The sequence below is a fragment of the Oncorhynchus mykiss genome, chromosome 20 (genome assembly GCF_057628025.1).
Source record: "Oncorhynchus mykiss isolate SJ-2025 chromosome 20, ASM5762802v1, whole genome shotgun sequence".
NCBI classification, from domain to species: domain Eukaryota; kingdom Metazoa; phylum Chordata; class Actinopteri; order Salmoniformes; family Salmonidae; genus Oncorhynchus; species Oncorhynchus mykiss.
In genome coordinates, this window is record NC_143041.1 from 16,865,794 (window position 1) to 16,886,928 (window position 21,135).

General features: G+C 44.3%; 2 protein-coding genes across 2 annotated transcripts in view; both read left to right on the forward strand.

The window, feature by feature from the left end:
• Positions 1-20,708, forward strand: part of pcdh15b (protocadherin-related 15b) — a 213,781-nt gene extending 193,073 nt beyond the window's left edge. The window contains exons 35-39 of the mRNA XM_036955811.2: positions 16,457-16,478; positions 16,938-16,976; positions 17,127-17,200; positions 18,635-18,764; positions 18,946-20,708. Of these exons, the coding sequence (XP_036811706.2) occupies positions 16,457-16,478; positions 16,938-16,976; positions 17,127-17,200; positions 18,635-18,764; positions 18,946-20,622 (1,942 nt within the window). The 3' untranslated portion in view covers positions 20,623-20,708. The remainder of the gene's footprint in view (positions 1-16,456; positions 16,479-16,937; positions 16,977-17,126; positions 17,201-18,634; positions 18,765-18,945) is intronic.
• LOC149974417 (protocadherin-15-like) lies at positions 1,017-5,936 on the forward strand. The gene is made up of 2 exons (XM_090213209.1): positions 1,017-1,063; positions 4,299-5,936. Exons 1-2 carry the CDS (start codon positions 1,017-1,019, stop codon positions 5,851-5,853), a joined length of 1,602 nt encoding a protein of 533 aa, XP_090069335.1. The 3' UTR covers positions 5,854-5,936.
• Positions 20,709-21,135: the final 427 nt, after the last annotated feature.

Here is a 21,135-nt window from a genome sequence, read left to right on the forward strand (position 1 = left end):
ATGCACAATTCTCCGATTAAATAGCCCAACCTAAATGGGTCCCAATAAAAAAATAAAAAATGCGCTGACATTTGAACAAACAACATACAAAAAATGGACAATCAGGCTACTCACATCTGATGTCTAGGAGTTTCACCCCATGGGCTAAATTGTCATGATCAGTGGCAGTGGTCTTCAGTTTGTATCACAATTTATTTTGGGCTACAGCCCCCTCCCCCTTTTTCTCCCCAATTGGTAGTTACAGTCTTGTCCCATCGCTGCAACTCCCGTACAGACTCGGGAGAGGCTAAGATCGAGAGCCATTCGTCCTCCGAAACACGGCCCTGCCAAGCCACACTGCTTCTTGACACACTACTCACTTAACCCAGAAGCCAGCCACACCAATGTGCGGGATCGAACCCGGATCTGTAGTGATGCCTCTAACACTGTGATGCAGTGCCTTAGACTGCTGCGCCACTCTTTTGGGCATCTTTCTTTTGGGGAGGGGGGGGGGGCCTTGAACCAATCATAGACGTCTATGTTTGATTTCAGATTTGGTCCTGTCTGGACCGGCCTTGATTTGGTCCAAAAATAGACCTTTGTAAATGACACAACTTTCTTTATGAACCAAAAATTAACCGGATTTCAATGTCCAGAAAATAAATAAAAAAATTAAGTCTGGAAAATATGCATTTTCTCCTTCCTTCAGAATCTAACATGTACCTAACTTCTACGTCTGGAAAATATGTATTCTAGGTATCTTTAAACTTAATTATGCTTACTGGGACTATTCTAGATTTGCGAGTATATGATGGTGTCATTTTTTTTGTGCCTCTCCTAGAGCGGCAGAGCGGCCTAGACTGGCCTGTAGTGTTCTTGCAAATTCTCTTTTTGATTTAGAATCGGACCAATTTCCCTGGCCATGATTGGGTTCCCTGGACAAACAGGCTCTGTAGACATTGTTTTAAGTTTATCTGGGAGGTTAAAGACATGCTGCGTTTCAGTGTAATTCGGGGCAAAGCTGTTATCACGGTTCCATGGCTCAGCAGTTTCCTGCCTTCCAGATACGCTCCCTGCCATTAACGTGATATAATTTATATGCAAGGAGAATACAATCTGGAATCTTTATTATTTTAGATTTTTTTTACTGTTCAAGATGGACAGTAAAGAAAATCCAACCAGATTGGGTAGCTCTTTGAAAAATAGGAGGAAATGAATGTCAATTTAAGATAATTAAAGTAAATGCAGCCACTATTTATATGGGCCTTGGTGAAACATAATTCATTTTATCTCTAAGGCTGTTGAGTACATGGAGCATAGGCTGGATTCTAGGGTTATGAGGGTGGAACGCTGCTCAAGTTGCCCTCAGTGCTCACTTTGTTTTCTTGGGTTGTAAGCTTCCTCCTTATCCGATCAAAACCAATGCAATGGCAGGGCAAAATGTTTTTGATATGGTCAGCCATCCACCGGATAATTCATTCTGCAATTATTGGTTGTACAGCCTATGGCATTTAGTTGATTCACCCTGCATTTCCTGCTATACTCATCTGTCTATCTTATTCCCTCATTTTCCCTTCCTTGGCCTCCAGACTAAAGTGAGTACTTCTGTTGTATCGCTAGGTTGTAACTGGGGGGTAAAATCAGTGAGCTGTGAAAGTTGTACAGTTGCTTATTAGAGTATTAGTTTCCGCTTCGTGTCTTTTGGCTATTATTTATGTAGGAGGCCCTTTTAAGTTTTGTACAGTTGGAAGTCGGAAGTTTTTCAACCACTCCACACATTTCTAGTTAACAAACTATAGGTTTGGCATGTTGGTTAGCACATCTACTTTGTGCATGACACAAGTAATTTTTCCAGCAATTGTTTACAGACAGATTATTTCACTTATAATTCAATGTATCACAATTCCAGTGTGTCAGAAATGTACATACACTAGGTTGACTGTGCCTTTAAGCAGCATGGAAAAATCCAGAAAATTATGTCATGGCTAGAAGCTTCTGATAGGCTAATTGACTTAATTTGAGTCAATTGGAGATACATGTGGATGTATTTCAAGGCCTACCTTCAAACTCAGTGCCTCTTTGCTTGACATCATGGGAAAATCAAAAGAAATCAGCCAAGACCTCAGGAAAAAAAATTGTAGACCTGGTTCATCCTTGGGAGCAATTTCCAAACGCCTGAAGGTACGACGTTCATCTGTACAAACAATAGTACGCAAGTATAAACACGATGGGACCACGCAGCTGTCATACCGCACGGGAAGGAGAAGCATTCTGTCTCCTAGAGATGAATGTACTTTGGTGCGAAAAGTGCAAATCAATCCCAGAACAACAGCAAAGGACCTTGTGAAGACGCTGGAGGAAATGGGTACAAAAGTATCTATATCCACAGTATAACAAGTCCTATATCGAACCTGAAAGGCCGCTCAGCAAGGAAGAAGCCACTGCTCCAAAACCACCATAAAAAAGCCAGACTACGGTTTGCAACTGCACATGGGGACAAAGATCGTACTTTTTGGAGAAATGTCCTCTGGTCTGATGAAACAAAAATAGAACCGTTTGACCATAATGACCATCATTATGTTTAGAGGAAAAAGGGGGAGGCTTGCAAGCCGAAGAACACCATCCCAACTGTGAAGCACGGGGGTGGCAGCATCATGTTGTGGGGGTGCTTTGCTGCAGGAGGAGCTGGTGCATTTCACAAAATAGATGGCGTCATGAGGAAGGAAAATTATGTGGATATATTGATCTCAAGACATCAGTCAGGAAGTTAAAGCTTGGTCGCAAATGGGTCTTCCAAATGGGCAATCACCCCAAGCATACTTCCAAAGTTGTGGCAAAATGGCTTAAGGATAACAAAGTCAAGGTATTGGAGTGGCCATCACAAAGCCCTGACCTCAATCCTATAGAAAATGTGTGGGCAGAACTGAAATAGCGTGTGCGAGCAAGGATGCCTACAAACCTGACTCCGTTACACCCAACTTATTGTGGTAAGCTTGTGGGAGGCTACCCAAAATGTTTTACCCAAGTTAAACAATTTTAAAGGCAATGCTACCAAATACTAATTGAGTGTATGTAAACTTCTGACCCACTGGGAATGTGATGAAAGAAATAAAAGCTGAAATAAATCATTCTCTCTACTATTATTCTGACATTTCACATTCTTAAAATAAAGTGGTGATCTTAACTGACCTAAAACAGGGAATTTTTTACTAGGATTAAATGTCAAGAATTGTGAAACTGAGTTTAAATGTATTTGGCTAGGTGTATGTAAACTTCCGACTTCAGTTGTCTGTAGATAGTTTCCCCAGAGTGAACTATTCCCTATATTTTGCTCGTCAGTTACTGTCAAAAATATAAACGCAACGTGCAACAATTTCAAAGATTCTGGAGTTACAGTTCATGTAAGGAAATCAGTCAATTAAAATAAATTCCTTAGGCCTAATCTATGGATTTCACATGACTGGGCAGGTGGCACAGCCATTGGTGGGCCTGAGAGGGCATGGGAGCCTGGCCCAGCCAATCAGAATTAGTTTTTCCCTACAAACGGGCATTATTATGGACAGAAATACTCTTCAGCAACCCCCGCCACAACCCCCCCCCTCCCCTCTTTCTGATGATCCAGCAGGTGAAGAAGCTGGATGTGGGGGAAGAAGCTGGATGCTAGCGTGGTTATACATGGTTGGTGGTTGTAAGGCCGGTTGGACGTACTGCCAAATTCTATAAAACAACGTTGAAGGTGGCTTATGGTAGAGAAATGTACATTAAAATCTCTGGCAACAGCTCTGGTGGACATTACATGTTCCCGCAACTTGAGACATCTGTGGCATTGTATTTTATAACAAAACTTCATATTTTAAAGTGGGCTTTAATTGTCCCCAGCACAAAGTGCGTATGTGTGATGATCATGCTGTTTAATCAGATTCTTGATCTGCCACACCTGTCAGGTGGATTGATTATCTTGACAAAGGATAAAATGCCCAGTAACGGGGTTGTCAAAAAATTGTGCACTAGATTTGAGAGAAATAAGCTTTTTGTGCGTATGGAAAATGTCTGGGATGTTTTGTTTCAGCTCATGAAACACTTTACATGTTGCATTTATATTTTTGGTCAGTGTAGATTGTGCCAGTCTGGCAGTTGTGGTCTCATTTGGCTTCGTTATTTGATGGCAATAAGGTGTAAATGGTAGCCTCAGATAAACAACCTTTTTCTTTGGAAATTAGCCCTTATTTTGTCTAGCTAGAATCCCATAGATGACCTTCTTCTTGCATCCCCTCATTCTGACTGTCTCATCACACCTGATGTCCCTCTTTTATTTCAAGTATTTTTCTTTTCTGCCGTCTCCATGAAAGCAGGAGTAAGCGTTGTGTGCTAGAGGAAGGTGACCGCCAGAGGCTCATAAGCACATTTGCCGCACGGGCCATCACTGCCCACAAGCAGTCCAGTGCCAATGGGATCCTCCTCAACAATATGCCCAAGTCCGAGAGCAACATCACATTATTCTCGGACGAGAACCCCCTAACCACCAAGAACCCCCTGTTTGACGAAGGCACAGGCACGCTCAGCAGCCCAGAGACCCTGGGGAAGCACGAGAGGAGGATTGACCTCCTGGGGGCCTACTCCCCTCCTCAGGCCCCTCGAGGCCTGAGACACTCCTTCCTGAGATTCAACTCTGGTGGCTCGGGCCACTCCTGGACCCTACCTTCCAGACTCCACAGGAAGGAGATGTATGATGCTCTGAGGAGACAGGTGGTGATGGACCCGGTACAATGGGAGCTGGAGATTCTGAAGACTGAGCTGAAGGACAGTAAGGACATGCTGGATGGCCTGGACTGGGGAAACCTGGGGCGCGGCACCTACATGGAGCCCAGGCCCCTGTCGGTGAAGGAGCAGGCCAGGCAGTTTGAGCAGCAGGCCATGAGGGAGATGAAGCAGAGGCAGAGTCGGGACTCCCGGGGGTCTCTCTCTCCAGACTTCCTGATGGGGTTGGCGTTCGACAGCCCCCAGCACCGGGCCAGAGAGGACCGACAGTCTCTGGGCTCCATCCTGGGTAGCGACAGCCCCCAGCGCCACCGCCACTCTGTGAGCTCCATCCTGGTTAGAGAGGAACGCCACCTGGGCCAAGACAGAGAGGGCCCACCCTGCATCATTATCACCCAGAGCGATGGAACTCCACCCCCGACCCACAAGCCCACTCCACCTGTCCGGCGCAGGTTCAGCTCCAGCTTCTCCAGCTACAACTCAGCCTCCGCCGAACCCTACGAGGTCAACCTGGAGGTCATCCCTGACCCCCCTGACGTGCCCCCTCCACCCCCACCCAACTCCCCTTTTCCCCCCTCCACGCCTCCTCCTCCCACCTCCCATCCGTCCCCCCCACTTAACTACGGCAAAAACCCTGCCCCGCCCCCTCCTCCGCCTCTCCCTCCTCCTCTGTCCCCGTCCCTCAATCGTCCATCTACGTTTGTGCTCCCCCCCCTGCCCGCTGTGACCACCCTGAGACCCGTGTCCCTGCGCCCTCCCCCGCCGCCCCTCCCTACTGATCCCCAGCCCCCCAGGAAGGAGTTGAAGGGGATCCTGAAGAACATACAGAACATCGCCGACATCGAGAAATCTGTTGCTAATATGTACAGTCAAATAGACAAAAAACAGATGCTTCCACGGAGCGCCCTGAGGCCACGAGGGTCTGTGGATTCCATGGACTCTTTAAATGGCATACTAGACACTGCAGAGATTGTAGCCCCCACCATACCAGAGGTACAGGCAGAGGCTCTGGTTGCAGAACAGCCACATCAGGTGCAGGTCCAACCAAACGTTAACATGAACTCTATAGTGGAAGAGCTGGAGAAACGCTTCCCCTCTCAGTCCACTGCAATGTGACTCTCTCTTTCTTTTCTCTTTCTTTCTTCATTGACTGTTTCTTCATTTTTTTTGTTAATTTTGAAATTCCATTCTTTATCTTTGTTTTCATTTGTGTTCTTTCTTTGTTTGTGTGTCATCTATGTATTTTTTTCAAGGGAGTTGTTCTCGATCAGACATCAATATTTATTTATTGATATACATATTGTTAGTGATGTTTTGTTCTTTAGCCTATAGTTAGCCTATAATTGTTTAATTCTATGGTCACCTAAAGATTAAAGAGTCTAGAGAATTCTACCCATCAGTCTCATAGAAAGGAAAAATCATATTCATTGCACTCATGTCATTTTAACCATTTTGAGTCTCATGGTCAAAATCCCAAAATGCGAATTTTCCCAACCTGAAATATATATATAACGAAAGTGCTCCAGTACATTGGATTACCTTGAAGCCACACCCCAGCAAAACGTGAACATTCCCAGAACATTAGCTAAGATTCCCAATAAGTTCTAGTTAGGGTTTTATCTAATGTTAGGATGATAACAAAGTATTCTTCTTATTTTATGTTGTAAATGAAATATCCTTAGAATGTTCTCCTAACATTCACTATAATATTGTGCTTAACATCTGCAACAACCACCACAGAACATTCCCCAAAAGTTCTCATTAGGTTTCCAGGTAATGTAGTAACACAATCTATCAGTAATGTTTTCCCAGAACACATTTAATTGATTATTTTAAGTTTCCCAGAATGTTTCATTAGGTTGTGGTAACGGTCTGGTATGAACATTGTGGTGACACCACAAAAGATATGTTCCCAAAACACAAAAAAACTGTCCATTTGTGTGGATGATTGTACAATGTTTCTTTTAGGGTGCAAAAAAACATTCACCTGATGTTGCAAGAACGTTCCCAGAACACATTTCATCTGATCTTTAAAAGGTTCCCAGAATGTTTCGTCAAGACACAAAGACTGTCCAGTTGTGCTGACATTCAGATAATGTTTAAGTTAGGTTGCACAGGACATTCCTCTAATGTTGTAAGAATGTTGACAGAAAACCTGGTCTAAGTTCTTTAATGGTTCCCATAACATTTTATCAAGTTATGGGAGTTGTCTGGAATGTTGCAAGAATATTCTTGTGATATTCACATAGGTTGCACAGAACATTCCCACACTGTTGCACAATGTTCCACAATTTCCAAATATTTCCAAATAATATTTTTATCACGTTCATAGCCTATTTGTTTTAGGTTTAACATAATATTCCATTGATGTTCACACAATATACATTCTACCTTGTCTTGGAGGTAATTTATTTTTAAGTGACCTAATATTACCACAACATTCTCAACTTGTAAATTTGTAGCTCCTTAAAGCAGATTCGAATACATTCCCGCTAAGTTTCTCTCCAGATTTAATGACGAGTCGATTTAGGGGACTGTATTGTATGTGATATAGAGACATTTATAGGACATTTGAACAGTATTTAACCTCTCTGGGATAGGCAGGATGCAAATGTCTCACCTGGCCAATTGCCTGGAAAAATGCAGAGCCCCAAATAATAAAACAATGCTATAAAATTCAAATTCCACACAAAACGCAGAAATAAAATATAAATCATGCCTTACCTTTGACGAGCTTCTTTTGTTGGCACTTCAATATGTCCCATAAACATCACAAATTGTCTTTTTTTTCCGATTAATTCCGTCGATATATATCCAAAATGTCCATTTATTTGGCGCGTTTGATCCAGAAAATAACAGCTTCCAATTTGCGCCACTTCACTACAGAATATCTCAAAAGTTACCTGTAAACTTTGCCAAAACATTTCAAACTACTTTTGTAATACAACTTTAGGTATTTTTTTTTTCTTTAAGAAATGTGGTTTAAGAAAGTGTGGGATTGGACCTGCAATCTTCAACTCTGGAGCCAGATCATTAAGTTTTTGTGTTTTGGGAACATACAGTGCCTTGCGAAATTATTCGGCCCCCTTGAACTTTGCGACCTTTTGCCACATTTCAGGCTTCAAACATAAAGATATAAAACTGTATTTTTTTGTGAAGAATCAACAACAAGTGGGACAAAATCATGAAGTGGAACGACATTTATTGGATATTTCAAACTTTTTTAACAAATCAAAAACTGAAAAATTGGGCGTGCAAAATTATTCAGCCCCTTTACTTTCAGTGCAGCAAACTCTCTCCAGAAGTTCAGTGAGGATCTCTGAATGATCCAATGTTGACCTAAATGACTAATGATGATAAATACAATCCACCTGTGTGTAATCAAGTCTCCGTATAAATGCACCTGCACTGTGATAGTCTCAGAGGTCCGTTAAAAGCGCAGAGAGCATCATGAAGAACAAGGAACACACCAGGCAGGTCCGAGATACTGTTGTGAAGAAGTTTAAAGCCGGATTTGGATACAAAAAGATTTCCCAAGCTTTAAACATCCCAAGGAGCACTGTGCAAGCGATAATATTGAAATGGAAGGAGTATCAGACCACTGCAAATCTACCAAGACCTGGCCGTCCCTCTAAACTTTCAGCTCATACAAGGAGAAGACTGATCAGAGATGCAGCCAAGAGGCCCATGATCACTCTGGATGAACTGCAGAGATCTACAGCTGAGGTGGGAGACTCTGTCCATTGGACAACAATCAGTCGTATATTGCACAAATCTGGCCTTTATGGAAGAGTGGCAAGAAGAAAGCCATTTCTTAAAGATATCCATAAAAAGTGTCGTTTAAAGTTTGCCACAAGCCACCTGGGAGACACACCAAACATGTGGAAGAAGGTGCTCTGGTCAGATGAAACCAAAATGTAACTTTTTGGCAACAATGCAAAACGTTATGTTTGGCGTAAAAGCAACACAGCTGAACACACCATCCCCACTGTCAAACATGGTGGTGGCAGCATCATGGTTTGGGCCTGCTTTTCTTCAGCAGGGACAGGGAAGATGGTTAAAATTGATGGGAAGATGGATGGAGCCAAATACAGGACCATTCTGGAAGAAAACCTGATGGAGTCTGCAAAAGACCTGAGACTGGGACGGAGATTTGCCTTCCAACAAGACAATGATCCAAAACATAAAGCAAAATCTACAATGGAATGGTTCAAAAATAAACATATCCAGGTGTTAGAATGGCCAAGTCAAAGTCCAGACCTGAATCCAATCGAGAATCTGTGGAAAGAACTGAAAACTGCTGTTCACAAATGCTCTCCATCCAACCTCACTGAGCTCGAGCTGTTTTGCAAGGAGGAATGGGAAAAAATGTCAGTCTCTCGATGTGCAAAACTGATAGCGACTTACAGCTGTATTCGCAGCAAAAGGTGGCGCTACAAAGTATTAACTTAACGGGGCTGAATAATTTTGCACACCCAATTTTTCAGTTTTTGATTTGTTAAAAAAGTTTGAAATATCCAAGAAATGTCATTCCACTTCATGATTGTGTCCCACTTGTTGTTGATTCTTCACAAAAAAATACAGTTTTATATCTTTATGTTTGAAGCCTGAAATGTGGCAAAAGGTCGCAAAGTTCAAGGGGGCCGAATACTTTCGCAAGGCACTGTATATTTTGTGATGTCCCATCAATTTTCCCACCAGACTGTTCCCACAACCTCATGAAACATTCTGAGAGCCTTTAAAGGACCGACAACATGTGTTCTAGGAATGTTCTTGCAGCATCTGGTGAATGTTTTTTGTACCCTAAAATACAATTTGTATTATCATCAACACAACTGGACAGTTTTTGTGTTTTGGAAACATATCATCTTTTATGTCCCCACAATGTTCTCTCCAGACTGTTCCCACAACCTAATGAAACATTCTGGGAACCTTTGAAGAACAGATTCAATGTTTTCTTGGAACGTTCTTGCAACATCAGGCAAATGTTTTATACACACATTCTATAATCATAAGCCTGACTGAACAGTTTTTGTGTTATGAAAACATTTGCAGCGACCTAATGAAAGTTCTGGGGACTCCACTGAGTAACTACAGTGCATTCGGAAAGTATTCAGACCCCTTGACTTTTTCCACATTTTGTTACATTACAGGCATATTCTAAAATGGATTCCATTTTCCTCATAAATCTACACACAATACCCCATAATGACAAAGCAAAAACAGGTTCAGATTTTGTTGCAAATATATTCAAAATACAAAACTGAAAGATGACATTTACATAAGTATTCAGACCCTTTACTCAGTACTTTGTTGATGTACCTTTGGAAGCAATTTCAGTCTTGGGTGTTTTTGGATAAGACGCTACAAGCTTGGCAGACCTGTATTTGGGAAGTTTCTCCAGTTCTTCTCTGCAGATCCTCTCAAGCTCTGTCAGGTTGGATTGGAGAGTGTTTCTGCACAGCTATTTTCAGGTCTCTCCAGAGATGTTAGATCAGGTTCAAGTCTGGGCTCTGGCTGGGCCACTCAAGGACATTCAGAGACTTGTCCCGAAGCCACTGCTAAGTTGTCTTAAATGTGTGCTTAGGGTCATTGTCCTGTTGGAAGGTGGACCTTTGCCCCAGTCTGGGGTCCTGAGCGCTCTGAAGCAGGTTTTCATCAAGGATCTCTGTAATTTGCTCCTTTTTCCCCCGATCCTGACGAGTCTCCCAGTCCCTGCCGCTGAAAAACAGCATGATGCTGCCACCACTATGCTTCACCGTAGGGATGGAGGAAGGTTTCCTCCGGATGTGACTCTTGGCATTCAGGCCAAAGAGTTCAATCTTGGTTTCATCAGACCAGAGAATCTTGTTTCTCATGGTCTGAGAGTCCTTTAGGGGCCTTTTGGCAAACGCCAAGTGGGCTGTCATGTGCCTTTTACTGAGGAGTGGCTTCCGTCTGCCCACTCTACCATAAAGGTCTGATTGGAGTGCTGCAGAGATGGTTGTCCTTCTGGCTGGTATTCCCATCTCCACAAAGGAACTCTGGAGCTCTGTCAGGGTGACCATCGGGTTCTTGGTCACCTCCCTGACCAAGGCCCTTCTCCCCCAAATGCGCAGTTTAGCCAGGCGGCCAGCTCTAGGAAAAGTCTTGGTAGTTCCAAACTTCTTCCATTTAAGAATGATGGAGGCCACTATGGTCTTGGGAACATTCAATGCTGCAGAACTTTTTTGGTACCCTTCCCCCAGATCTGTGCCTTGACACAATCCTGTCTCTGAGCTCTACAGACAATTCCTTCAAACTCATGGCTTGTTTTTTGCTCTGACATGCACTGTCAACTGTGGGACCTTACATTGACAGGTGTGTGCCTTTTCGAAATCATGTCCAATCAATTGAATTGATGCAGAAACATCAAGGATGAACAATGGAAACAGGATGCACCTGAGCTCAAATTCGAGTCTCATAGCAAAGGGTCTGAATACTTATGTAAATAAGTTGTTTCTGATTATTATTTTTATTTAATTGTTGTATTTATTTAATCCATTTTAGGTTAAAGGCTGTAACGTAACACAATGTGGAAAAGTCAAGGGGTCTGAATACTTTCAGAATGCACTGTATATGTGTTCTATAAAGCTTTGCTCGCTCGCACACCACATGTTCTCTCTCTCTCTCATTTCTCCTTTCTTCTTCTACATCTTCTTGACTAGCCTAGATCTTCCCTCATGCAGTCACACACATTCACACAAACACACACGCAGACACACTCTGCAGGTTTGAAGTCTACTGCGTTATGTAAATGACTTTCAAATAAAGTTACAGCATGTATGAAATCAGAGGGAAACTTTGAGTTATCTGCTCTGCTCTTTGATAGTGATTGAGGTGCGAGGGGCTGCCATGTCTTGACTTGTGGAATCATTTCTATTTGTCACTCGTGTTAGGTGTACACTCTCTATTTCAATTGTGGTGTTATACACAATGTGTAATACAAACCCACCAGTTTCATTGAATGGGATTCAAGTATACTTTTGGAAAGATAGTCTGTCTCACACAGAGAGGCAACGCCAGCCTACTAGAACTAAAGCACTAGAGGAATCACTATTCATCTGAAGAGGAGACAAGCCAGCCAGTGGAATGAAATACAGACACGGAGACTCAGTCAGTGATCTGAGTACCTCTCTATGGTACTTGGCTTTTTCCGTGTCTCTGCACATCTTAGCTGAGCGCGGGTGGAACAACTTGCTTGTCAAATTGGGATGCATGTGCTTTTAATTACCTAACCAATCCATCGTGTTTCTGGTCGGCCTCCTGTCACCTCCCGCCTGTACCCCGGCGGTAACTCTTCCACATTTATTCAGGCCGACATTCCTCCGACTCCCTCCATAATCCCACTTTTCATTAGGCTGGCAACTAATGGAGACTGTATCCTGCGTCATTACATGTGGTTCTCACTCACTTTCATCAATATCCACTGCTGCGGCTCTCCTTGTTGTGTCCTGTTTGCCAGTGTGAGTTTGATCGTAGGACCTCAGGTAGTCAGTGGTAGAAGAAATAGCAGTTTAATTGGCAGAGAGAAACTCAAGGTTGGCCTGTCATCTCTCTCTAGCCTTGATTCTTGATTTTGCACTGCTCTCTCTTCCTCCCTCTCTCTCTTTCTATAACCCCTCTCTCTACCTCTCTCGTTCTACCCCTTTCTCACTCTATTCCAATTTCTTTCCACTACTTGCCCTGGAAGAGTATCCTCTCCTCCACACATCATTCCTCAGCATCCTGCATCATGTCATGCCTCCCTTTCATCCTTAGCTCATGCTGTGCTCATGGCTGTTTTCTCCTAGTTACACTAGGTGTTGTTAATCAGCAGGGAGACGGAGGTAGTAGCACCTCTTAGATGACGCACTGTTCTCCAGAATCTGTTAATCCTAGGGAAATATTCATGATTTCCTGTCTAGGATTAGGACACTGCCTTTCTGTGAAGGCAGATGAAGCCAGGCGAGTCACACTATGAAGTCAGGCGAGTCACACTATGAAGTCAAGACACTAGATTTAGTGCTGAGATCAAAGTAAGCATCCACAATGTTTCACAGTATCGCGCTAACACGTTTATACAATCTCATTTCTGACAACCCGGACACTTTACAGATGTATTCCACAATCACAGATGTATAGTACATACTCTATATGTACTGTACACACTTTGACTCTGATTTCCGCCAGAGTCACTTAATGAAGTACTGTGTCTTTGGGAGTGTTAACCCTGATTGTGACCCATGATAGGCTTGACTAGCGAGGCTTATTTTCCCACCCAGTACCACAAACTGCTTATCAACTCTGCCAGTGATGACATCCAGGCCCAGACCAAGGAGCATAGGCATCCACTACTCGGACCAGTCCCACACACCCTTCTCTGGGGACGAGACATGACCTTTGTAGCCCGACACAAGAGCAGGGGTATTTTTACTGGACAAGCTCCACCACACAGGGGGCACATTAGCCGCCTCACCACATCACCAGTGGAGTGGGGCTGAGTAATTCCTCTCTCAAAGTCACCAATGATTGTTTAGCCGTGAAATGTTCATTTGGGATTCCTCATTACGTTCTCATCAGGGAACAATTGCAATCATTTGCTTCAGATGATCAGCGTCCTGGGCTGAATTCTAATCACTAGTGTTGAACGCAAAGTGGTTCAGCTGACGAATGGAGATGCTCTCCTCCCGATCCTTTTTTTTCCCCCCATCCTCTGTGTAATTAAACGCTTCCCTTTTTGTCCAGTGTCTCTGGATGATTATTGTAGTGTCAATGGTTAGTGTAGTGTCAACAGACTGCCGTTAGTCTAGTCTGTGTAAAGTGTGAATGAGATGACTCCCCTGTCTTTTCATATGAACTCATACGCTGAGATGCCGTTAACCTTAACAAGGGCCCCCCGGGACCAGTGGAGACAAAGTGGCTCCATAACATCAAAGGTCCACCACCATATTTTACAGTAAGTATTGGGTTATCATCCGCTCATGCATTCTCATTTCAACTCCAAACACAACACTGGTGTGTGTGTGACCTAAGAGCTCTATTTTCAGGTCATCCAACAAATGTAAGTTTGCTAAACGGCATTGGCACCTGGATTGGAACCAGTGCTTTGGTCAGATGGCCGAGCACACCAGTGCTATGTTTGGAGCGGAAATGAGGGTTGCATGAGTGGAAAATAACACACCTACAGTAATATATGGTGTTGGATCATTGATGTTATGGAGCCATTTTGCTTCCACTGGTCCTGGGGGCCTTTGTTAAGGTCAACGGCGTCATGAACTTTACCCAGTACCAGGATATATTTTTCCAAAAACCTGGTTTCCTCTGTCAGGAGTCTGAAACATGGGCGCCAGTGGATCTTACAACTAGACAATAACCCCAAGCACACATCAAAAGCCCACTAAAATAAATGATTAATTGGCCACAAAATCAACATTCTGCAATGGCCATCTCAGTCTCATCCATTGGAAATCCATTGTGGTTTGAATAGAAGAGGACAGTCAATAGACGCAGGCGAATGATATCAAGGATCTGGAAGGATTATATCTAGTGGAATGGTCCCAATGTATTCTCTGACTCATAAAACATTTTAGAAAAAGGCTCAGTGCCATTATCCTCGGAAGGTGAGGTATTGAATGTGTTAATAATGTTGACCCCATAAAACATTTTTGCAAATGTACTAAAAATTGAAATCTGATTACACATTTTTAAGTATTCAGACCCTTTACTTTGTTGAAGCACCTTTGTTAGCGATTACAGCCTCGAGTCTTCTCGGGTATGACGCTACAAGCTTGGCACACCTGTATTTGTTTCTCTTCTTCTCTGCAGATCCTCTCAAGCTTCACTGCACAGCTATTTTCAGGTCTCTCCAGAGATGTTTGATTGGGCTCAAGTACTCCTGCGTTGTTTTGGCTGTGTGTGCATAGGGTCGTTGTCCTGTTGGAAGGTGAACGTTCGCTCCAGCCTGAGGCCCTGAGCACTCTGAAGCAAGTTTTCATCAAGGATGCTTCACCATAGGAATGATATTGGCCAGGTGATTAGCCATGTCTGGTTTCCTCCAGACGTGACGCTTGGCATTCAGGCCAAAGTGTTCAATCTTGGTTTCATCAGACTAGAGAATGTTGTTTCTCATGGTCTGAGAGTCTTTTAGGTGCCTTTTGGCAAACTCCAAGTGGGCTGTCATGTGCCTTTTTACTGAGGAGTGGCTTCCGTCTGGCCACTCTACCATAAAGGCCTGATTGGTGGAGTGTTGCAGATATGGTTGTCCTTCTAGATGGTTCTCCCATCTCCTCAGAGGAACTCTGGAGCTCTGTCAGAGTGACCATCGGGTTCTTGGTCACCTCTCTGACCAAGGCCCTTCTCAGTTTGATCAGATTGCCAGCTCTAGGAAGAGTCTTGGTGGTTCCAAACTTCTTCCATTTAAGAATGATGGAGGCCACTGTGTTCTTGGGGACCTTCAATGCTGCAGATATGTTTTGGTAGCCTTCCCCAGATCTGTGCCTCGACACAATCCTGTCTCTGAGCTCTACGGACAATTCCTTCGGCCTCATGGCTTGGTTTTTGCTCTGACACGTACTGTCAACTGTGGGACCTCATATTGACAGGTGTGTGCCTTTCCAAATCATGTCCAATCAATTGAATTTACCACATGGACTCCAATCAAGTTGCAGAAACATCTCAAGGTTGATCAATGTAAACAGGATGCACCTGAGCTCAATTTCGAGTCTCATAGCAAAGGGTCCGAATAATTATGTAAATAAGGTATTTCTGTTTTTATTTTTAATAAATTAGCAAAAATGTCTACAACTGTTTTCACTTTGTCATTATGGGGTGTTGTGTGTAGATTGCTGAGAAAAAAATGATTTTATCAATTTTAGAATAAGGCTGTAACGTAACAAAATGTAGAAAAAGTCAAGTGGTCGGAATACTTTCCAAAGGCGCTGTATACTTTCAACCCTCATTTACTCAAATGAGGCCACAATTTTGGCAGCATGCACGCCAAATATACAGCTTGTTGCGTTGTGGCTATAGACATATAATCCATCGAAGGGTTTTGTAACCTCTTACCTTGGCAATTTGACTATTAAACTCATGGGTACACTAGCAATGGCTGCCAGTCCTGACTGTCATCTATGGATTATATTTATATGCTTGGTTGCGACTCTCGGTTTGCCTCTCGCAAATGATCTAATTGCAGGGGAAAACATAGTTTGGAAAACAAATGCCTACTGTATTAAAGAGAAAACAAATCAGTCTGTAGAACCAATAGAAACAGTTTCTCAACAACTTCCATTTTTTTCTGAACAGCAGCACTCCCTACAAAAAAAAAAAAAAAAATCCAGCCATGGCTATATATCATGCTAGAAAATGCAATTTTAAAAGTTATGAAAGTCTTGAAATTCACACACCTTATTTTTCTGTTGGCTTTTGGTCTCTCTCGCTCTCTCGCTCTCTCTCTCTGGTTAAGGGACAGGGGTAGAATAGATTTAAGAGAACTGAAGAATGTTTCAGATTATTGCCTTCCAAAGGAAATGAACAAATGCTTTACAATTCTTACCCACTTGAAACTGAAAAATGTGTGAAGGGAGACCACTCTCGGCGTTTGATTTAAGCAGCCAAATTCAGCTACAGTAAGTAAAACAATGTTCATATCTGAAAGCTCAAGCAATCGTTATCTTGACAATCTTGTTTACTGATTTCCACAACGTTTCTTCCCTTACAGGCGTGGGTACGGACATCATGAGGTACGTTGGCGTTTCCACTCGCCTAAAATTGACATGGCCGCTTTTGAATGGTCGTCCTACTTGTCAGTTTATTTAACATAATGTTATCTATAGACACCGCCTTGATAGAATGACAAAATCGGAATGGGGAAATAAAACTTCCAATGCGCCGCCCGCCTTATATTTGGGGGAGGCGATGTGATGAACAGATATTGGAAAAGATCTGCAGATGGCGGAAGCTGTCATCCCTTGGTATTATATACCTTGGGTTTTGGTTATGAAATTCTCTTATTATACTTCACTGACACAGGCTGTTTTTTCTCTCTCTATTTCCCGTCAAACTCCCTCTGACCTTGCTTGCTACCCCTTCCCCATCCATATTTACGTTGATCCACAATCTCTTTAATGAAACCGTATATTTCTCTCTCTCCGTCTTGTTTCTGTATTTTCCTCCTCGGTCTTTTGCGCTCTCCCTGGCAGCAACAACAGTTGCTTAGGCCCTCTCTTCTGAGACCAGAGGTACAGAACACAATCTCTTTCCCCCCTTTGGGCTCAGCTAAGTAGTGAAATATTTGTCTTTAATAAAGCACAGAGGCCTATTTGTTGGCCTTCTCATGTTTTCCTTCAACTTCATTGTCTTTGAGTAATGCTTTGTTTTATCCACGACAGGAGCTCTCCATGGAGTCTGGCATCGACCCAGGCCAGGACTATTACACCCAGGATTATTATAATTATGACCACGGGTAAGAGAGAGAGAGAGAGAGTGTGTGTGTGTGCACGGTGTGTCAGTGCACAGTGTGTGTGTAGTGTGTTTGTGTGCATGCATGTGCGTGTTTGTGTTACTGAGGCCTTTCTGATCCTGCGTGTACACAAGGGCCGACAGCTTGCCTCACACCAGGGAAGCTCAGTCAGTCTGCAGAGTCCAGAGACTCCTTCAGTGTTCAATACCAAACGGCTCTCGTCACGACAGGCCTCCAAACTGCCTCCCCTCCCGCTGAAACATCAGAATTAGTTTTTCGAACAGCCTTGAAGTGGAGCATACAGGTCGGAATACATAACGATGGCTTCAGACGAAACGGCTCATATTGTCATTTGTTGCCACCTGCGATGAATTCCATAATTAGCGAGTCTAATCACTCACCTAACCTGTTCCAATGAGCACCATCCATGTGGTGTCTTACAACAGAGCAGAAAGGAGCGTGGATTAAGATTGAATGTTGTGCACGGAATTAGGCTCTTAAGACTTTCTCCCTGCAGCACCAAAGTGAGAGGGCGATTAGTTTTAGAGGATGAAAGATTTGGTTCTACAGACACTGCAGCAGCAGATACAGTACATTTACCCTTCCCTGCCTCCGAGTCTCTTTCGTCTCTCTCTACGCAGATGTTCAACTTTTAATTAGAACGTCCGGGCTCTCATTCCAGCCACACCGGGTGTTATTTTTCTCTCTGCTATGTAGCCTCTCTCTCAAAATGCTCATGTTTCCCGTCCCACCGACCGCCATTAATACAATTAGAGTTTGGCTCCCGTGGGGTTGAGATGTGGGGTAATAGTCTTCTGGCTGGAGGCTTGAGCTATTTAACCATTACTGACACCATGTACTGTTGGTCCATCCAGTGATGGCAGAGTGCGCCCTGTTAAACTGATGGTCTGTTTCTATTTTAGTGCTCTCCCTGGGAGCACTAAAAGCCTTTAATCTGGGCGCATGGTGACCTTACTTCTACGCTCTGTAGTGAGTGGGCCCTGGACCTTATGGTACGCCTTGTCTGCCCCCCTCTGGCACTAAAGATCAGCTGAACAAAGACGCAAAGAAAGAAGAAAAGAAAACACTGCCTTGGGGTAATGACTGTAAAATCCCATAAGGAGGCCTTCGCCTAAATAAAGAGGCTCCTTTGCCGTCTCTCTCTCTCTCTCTCTCTCTCATATCCATACACAGTTTGGAGACACTGGGGTCCCGGGCTTATTCACATATTCTGTTTTACACTCACTTCTGAAAAAAAAAAAAAGACTTCTATTCTTCTTCTATAAAAAATAATTCTACTGAGAAATGAGGTTGTATAAATGTAATGATGGCTGCTAGTGAGTGCGAGTGCGTGCGTGCGTGCGTGTGTGTGCTATGTTTGTGTTGTGTGTGTGTGTCAGTACAGTGTGTAACTAACCTGTTCCATCTCCCCTCCAGGTATGAACTGCCTCAGTATGGCAGTCGCAGGAAGTTGATATCTCCGACAGGCCTGTATGATGAGTACGGAGAAGTGATCGTGGACGACGATGGGAGCTATTACTACAGCCCGCAGGAGTCGGAGGGAGAGGTAGCTGATTTTATCTACAACTGTTACGTTGTTCAATAGCTACATGTATGATACAAAATGATGCAACTTTGAATGCAATGGAAAGTACACTATGTGCCTGGAGGAAACACTGCGTGTTGATTGGCTCAGTAATGGTTAACAGTGGCTTTAATGGTAGCTTGGGCTGATGTGACTGTAACAGGTGGCCATGCGGGATGGGAGGAGGCCCCCTATGCAAGGCAAAGGACCCCTTCACGGCCCACCCAGTGGCCCCCCCAGACATGCCTTTAGAGACCAGCAGCCCCCCTATTCTAGAACAGAGCAGGACCGGCCACCGCCAGAAGAGGGCACTGCTGCATCAGACTCCAAGCCCCACCAGTCTTCCACGGTCATTCAGAAACTAAAGGCAGTCATGAAACTCTGCAAGTTCCCTGTCTCGGTTAGCAAGGAACCTGGTAACCCCCCCTCGCTCCACCCCCCATGGAACAAAGCCAGGATATTCCCCATGAAGTTCTCCTCCAAGGATCGGAGGGACGGAGGAGATGGTGGGGACTTCCTGACACTAACTAAGGCCTACCGCTCCGACAGTATTTCGATCAGGGACAGTGGCATGGTCATAGATGGGAGCTACTTCCAGGCTTCGGATGAAGCCAAGCCCTCGGTCAAACAGCAGTTGGGGAAAGCGCTGAGCCGTATAAACATCTCCAGCAGGCTTCAAGAGCGGAGGATATCCCCTATTGAAATCCTCAGTGTGAGCTCTCTAGCTGAGCAGAGGATGTCTGGGTCTGGGTCCCAAAGCTCCAATGACACTAAGAGGGAGGAGAGGAGGAGGTGGCAGGCCTCCCTGGCTTGGGACATTAGTGAGCAAGAGGAGGGCAGCAGCTCTGAGGCAGAAACCATTAGTAAAGAGGCCTACTCCGAAAGGAGTAGTAGGAGCAGTGCTGCTTCATCCTCCACACTGGGTACCGCGGGCTACCCTGGAGGAGACTTAGGTGGAGAGGATGACCAGGGGAGGGCTGTAGATTCAGACGAGGAGCAGGAGGAGTGCCAGGGAGATTCTGAGGAGGAGGAAAGGATGTCAGAGCGAGACTCAGATGGGGACTCAGACACAGAGAAGGATTTGGAGACAGAGGAGGAGTCCCAGACAGAGAGAGACTCAGACACAGAGAAAGAGACAGATTCGGGATCAGAGACTGAGGACAACAAGAGGAGTGTGACATCTGCAGAAACTGAGGACACAGCACCAGGGACTCAGAAGTCCTCACCCAGGCCACCATCCAGTAGAAGATCCTCTGTGGTCACCAGCCAGAGCAGTGACAGAGACCGTGGCGGTGGCACAGACAGGTCACAGAGCCGCAGTAGCAGAGCCAGTAGGAGAGCATCCTCTGACAACAGTGGAAGTGTCTCTGACCCAAGCTCCAGGAGCTCTAGATTTACCAGGACAAGAAGCGCTAGATCCAGGTCCTCCTCCCACACTCTAGGGTCCGAGGACACCATCGATGAGGAGAGCGAGGAAGAGGAGGAGTCTTCGAGGGAGGAGGAAGTGGAGGCTGAGAGCGAAGAATCACCAGAGGAGCATAGTGAAGGGTCGTCGTCCAGGAAGTCCAGTGGGAATCGGACAATGGCCTCAACAGGAAATGGACGAGGACCGACCGCCGTGTCCTACTCTACAGAGGTCAGCGGTGGCATGATGGACACCTCAGATTACCATTCCCCTGTCACCGAGGACGAGGAGGAGGAAGCCACGATGAAGAGACCGTCCAGCGGCATTTATGGAAAAGGCTTGAAGCAGAGCACAGAGGAAGAGGAGGAGGAAGACGGGGAATCGGAAGATGACAACCCAGCTGATTCCGATGCTGATGAAGCCGTAACATCTTAAAGTGAATTCCGATCCCATTAAGTAAGATCACTGAATGCCTTGGATTGCGTGTGCAATTATCTGAGTGGAATTTATTATTGTCATATAAGCCATTTTAGGAAGCTTTTAAATTACAGAGAGTCTAAAATGCATGCCCTTCCTTGCTTTGTTCTCTTTTTGGTCCAATCTCTAGCTGCCGCTGCTGCTGCCTTTTCTACATTGCTTTCATGAATACTGAAAGCATTGTCCTTTGGTGGGATAATCGTATTCTTCCTTCTAAAGCTCTTAGGGCTCTGTAGTAAATGGTTAATGATTGCTTCTCATCTGTCTGTGTCAAGAAGCATAACAGATTGTGGTTAATTCACATCAGAAGACATAATCATTTCCTTCAACAGCTCCTTCTCCGGCATGACAGTGTGACATTGTGTTTGCTGCTGGCATCTCTTCGCCTTGCCTGTCAAATGGTGTGAACCCATCTCTAATGATGTCGTGATGTTAGGCTTCATGTCTCTCATACATCTGCCTTCTGTTTAT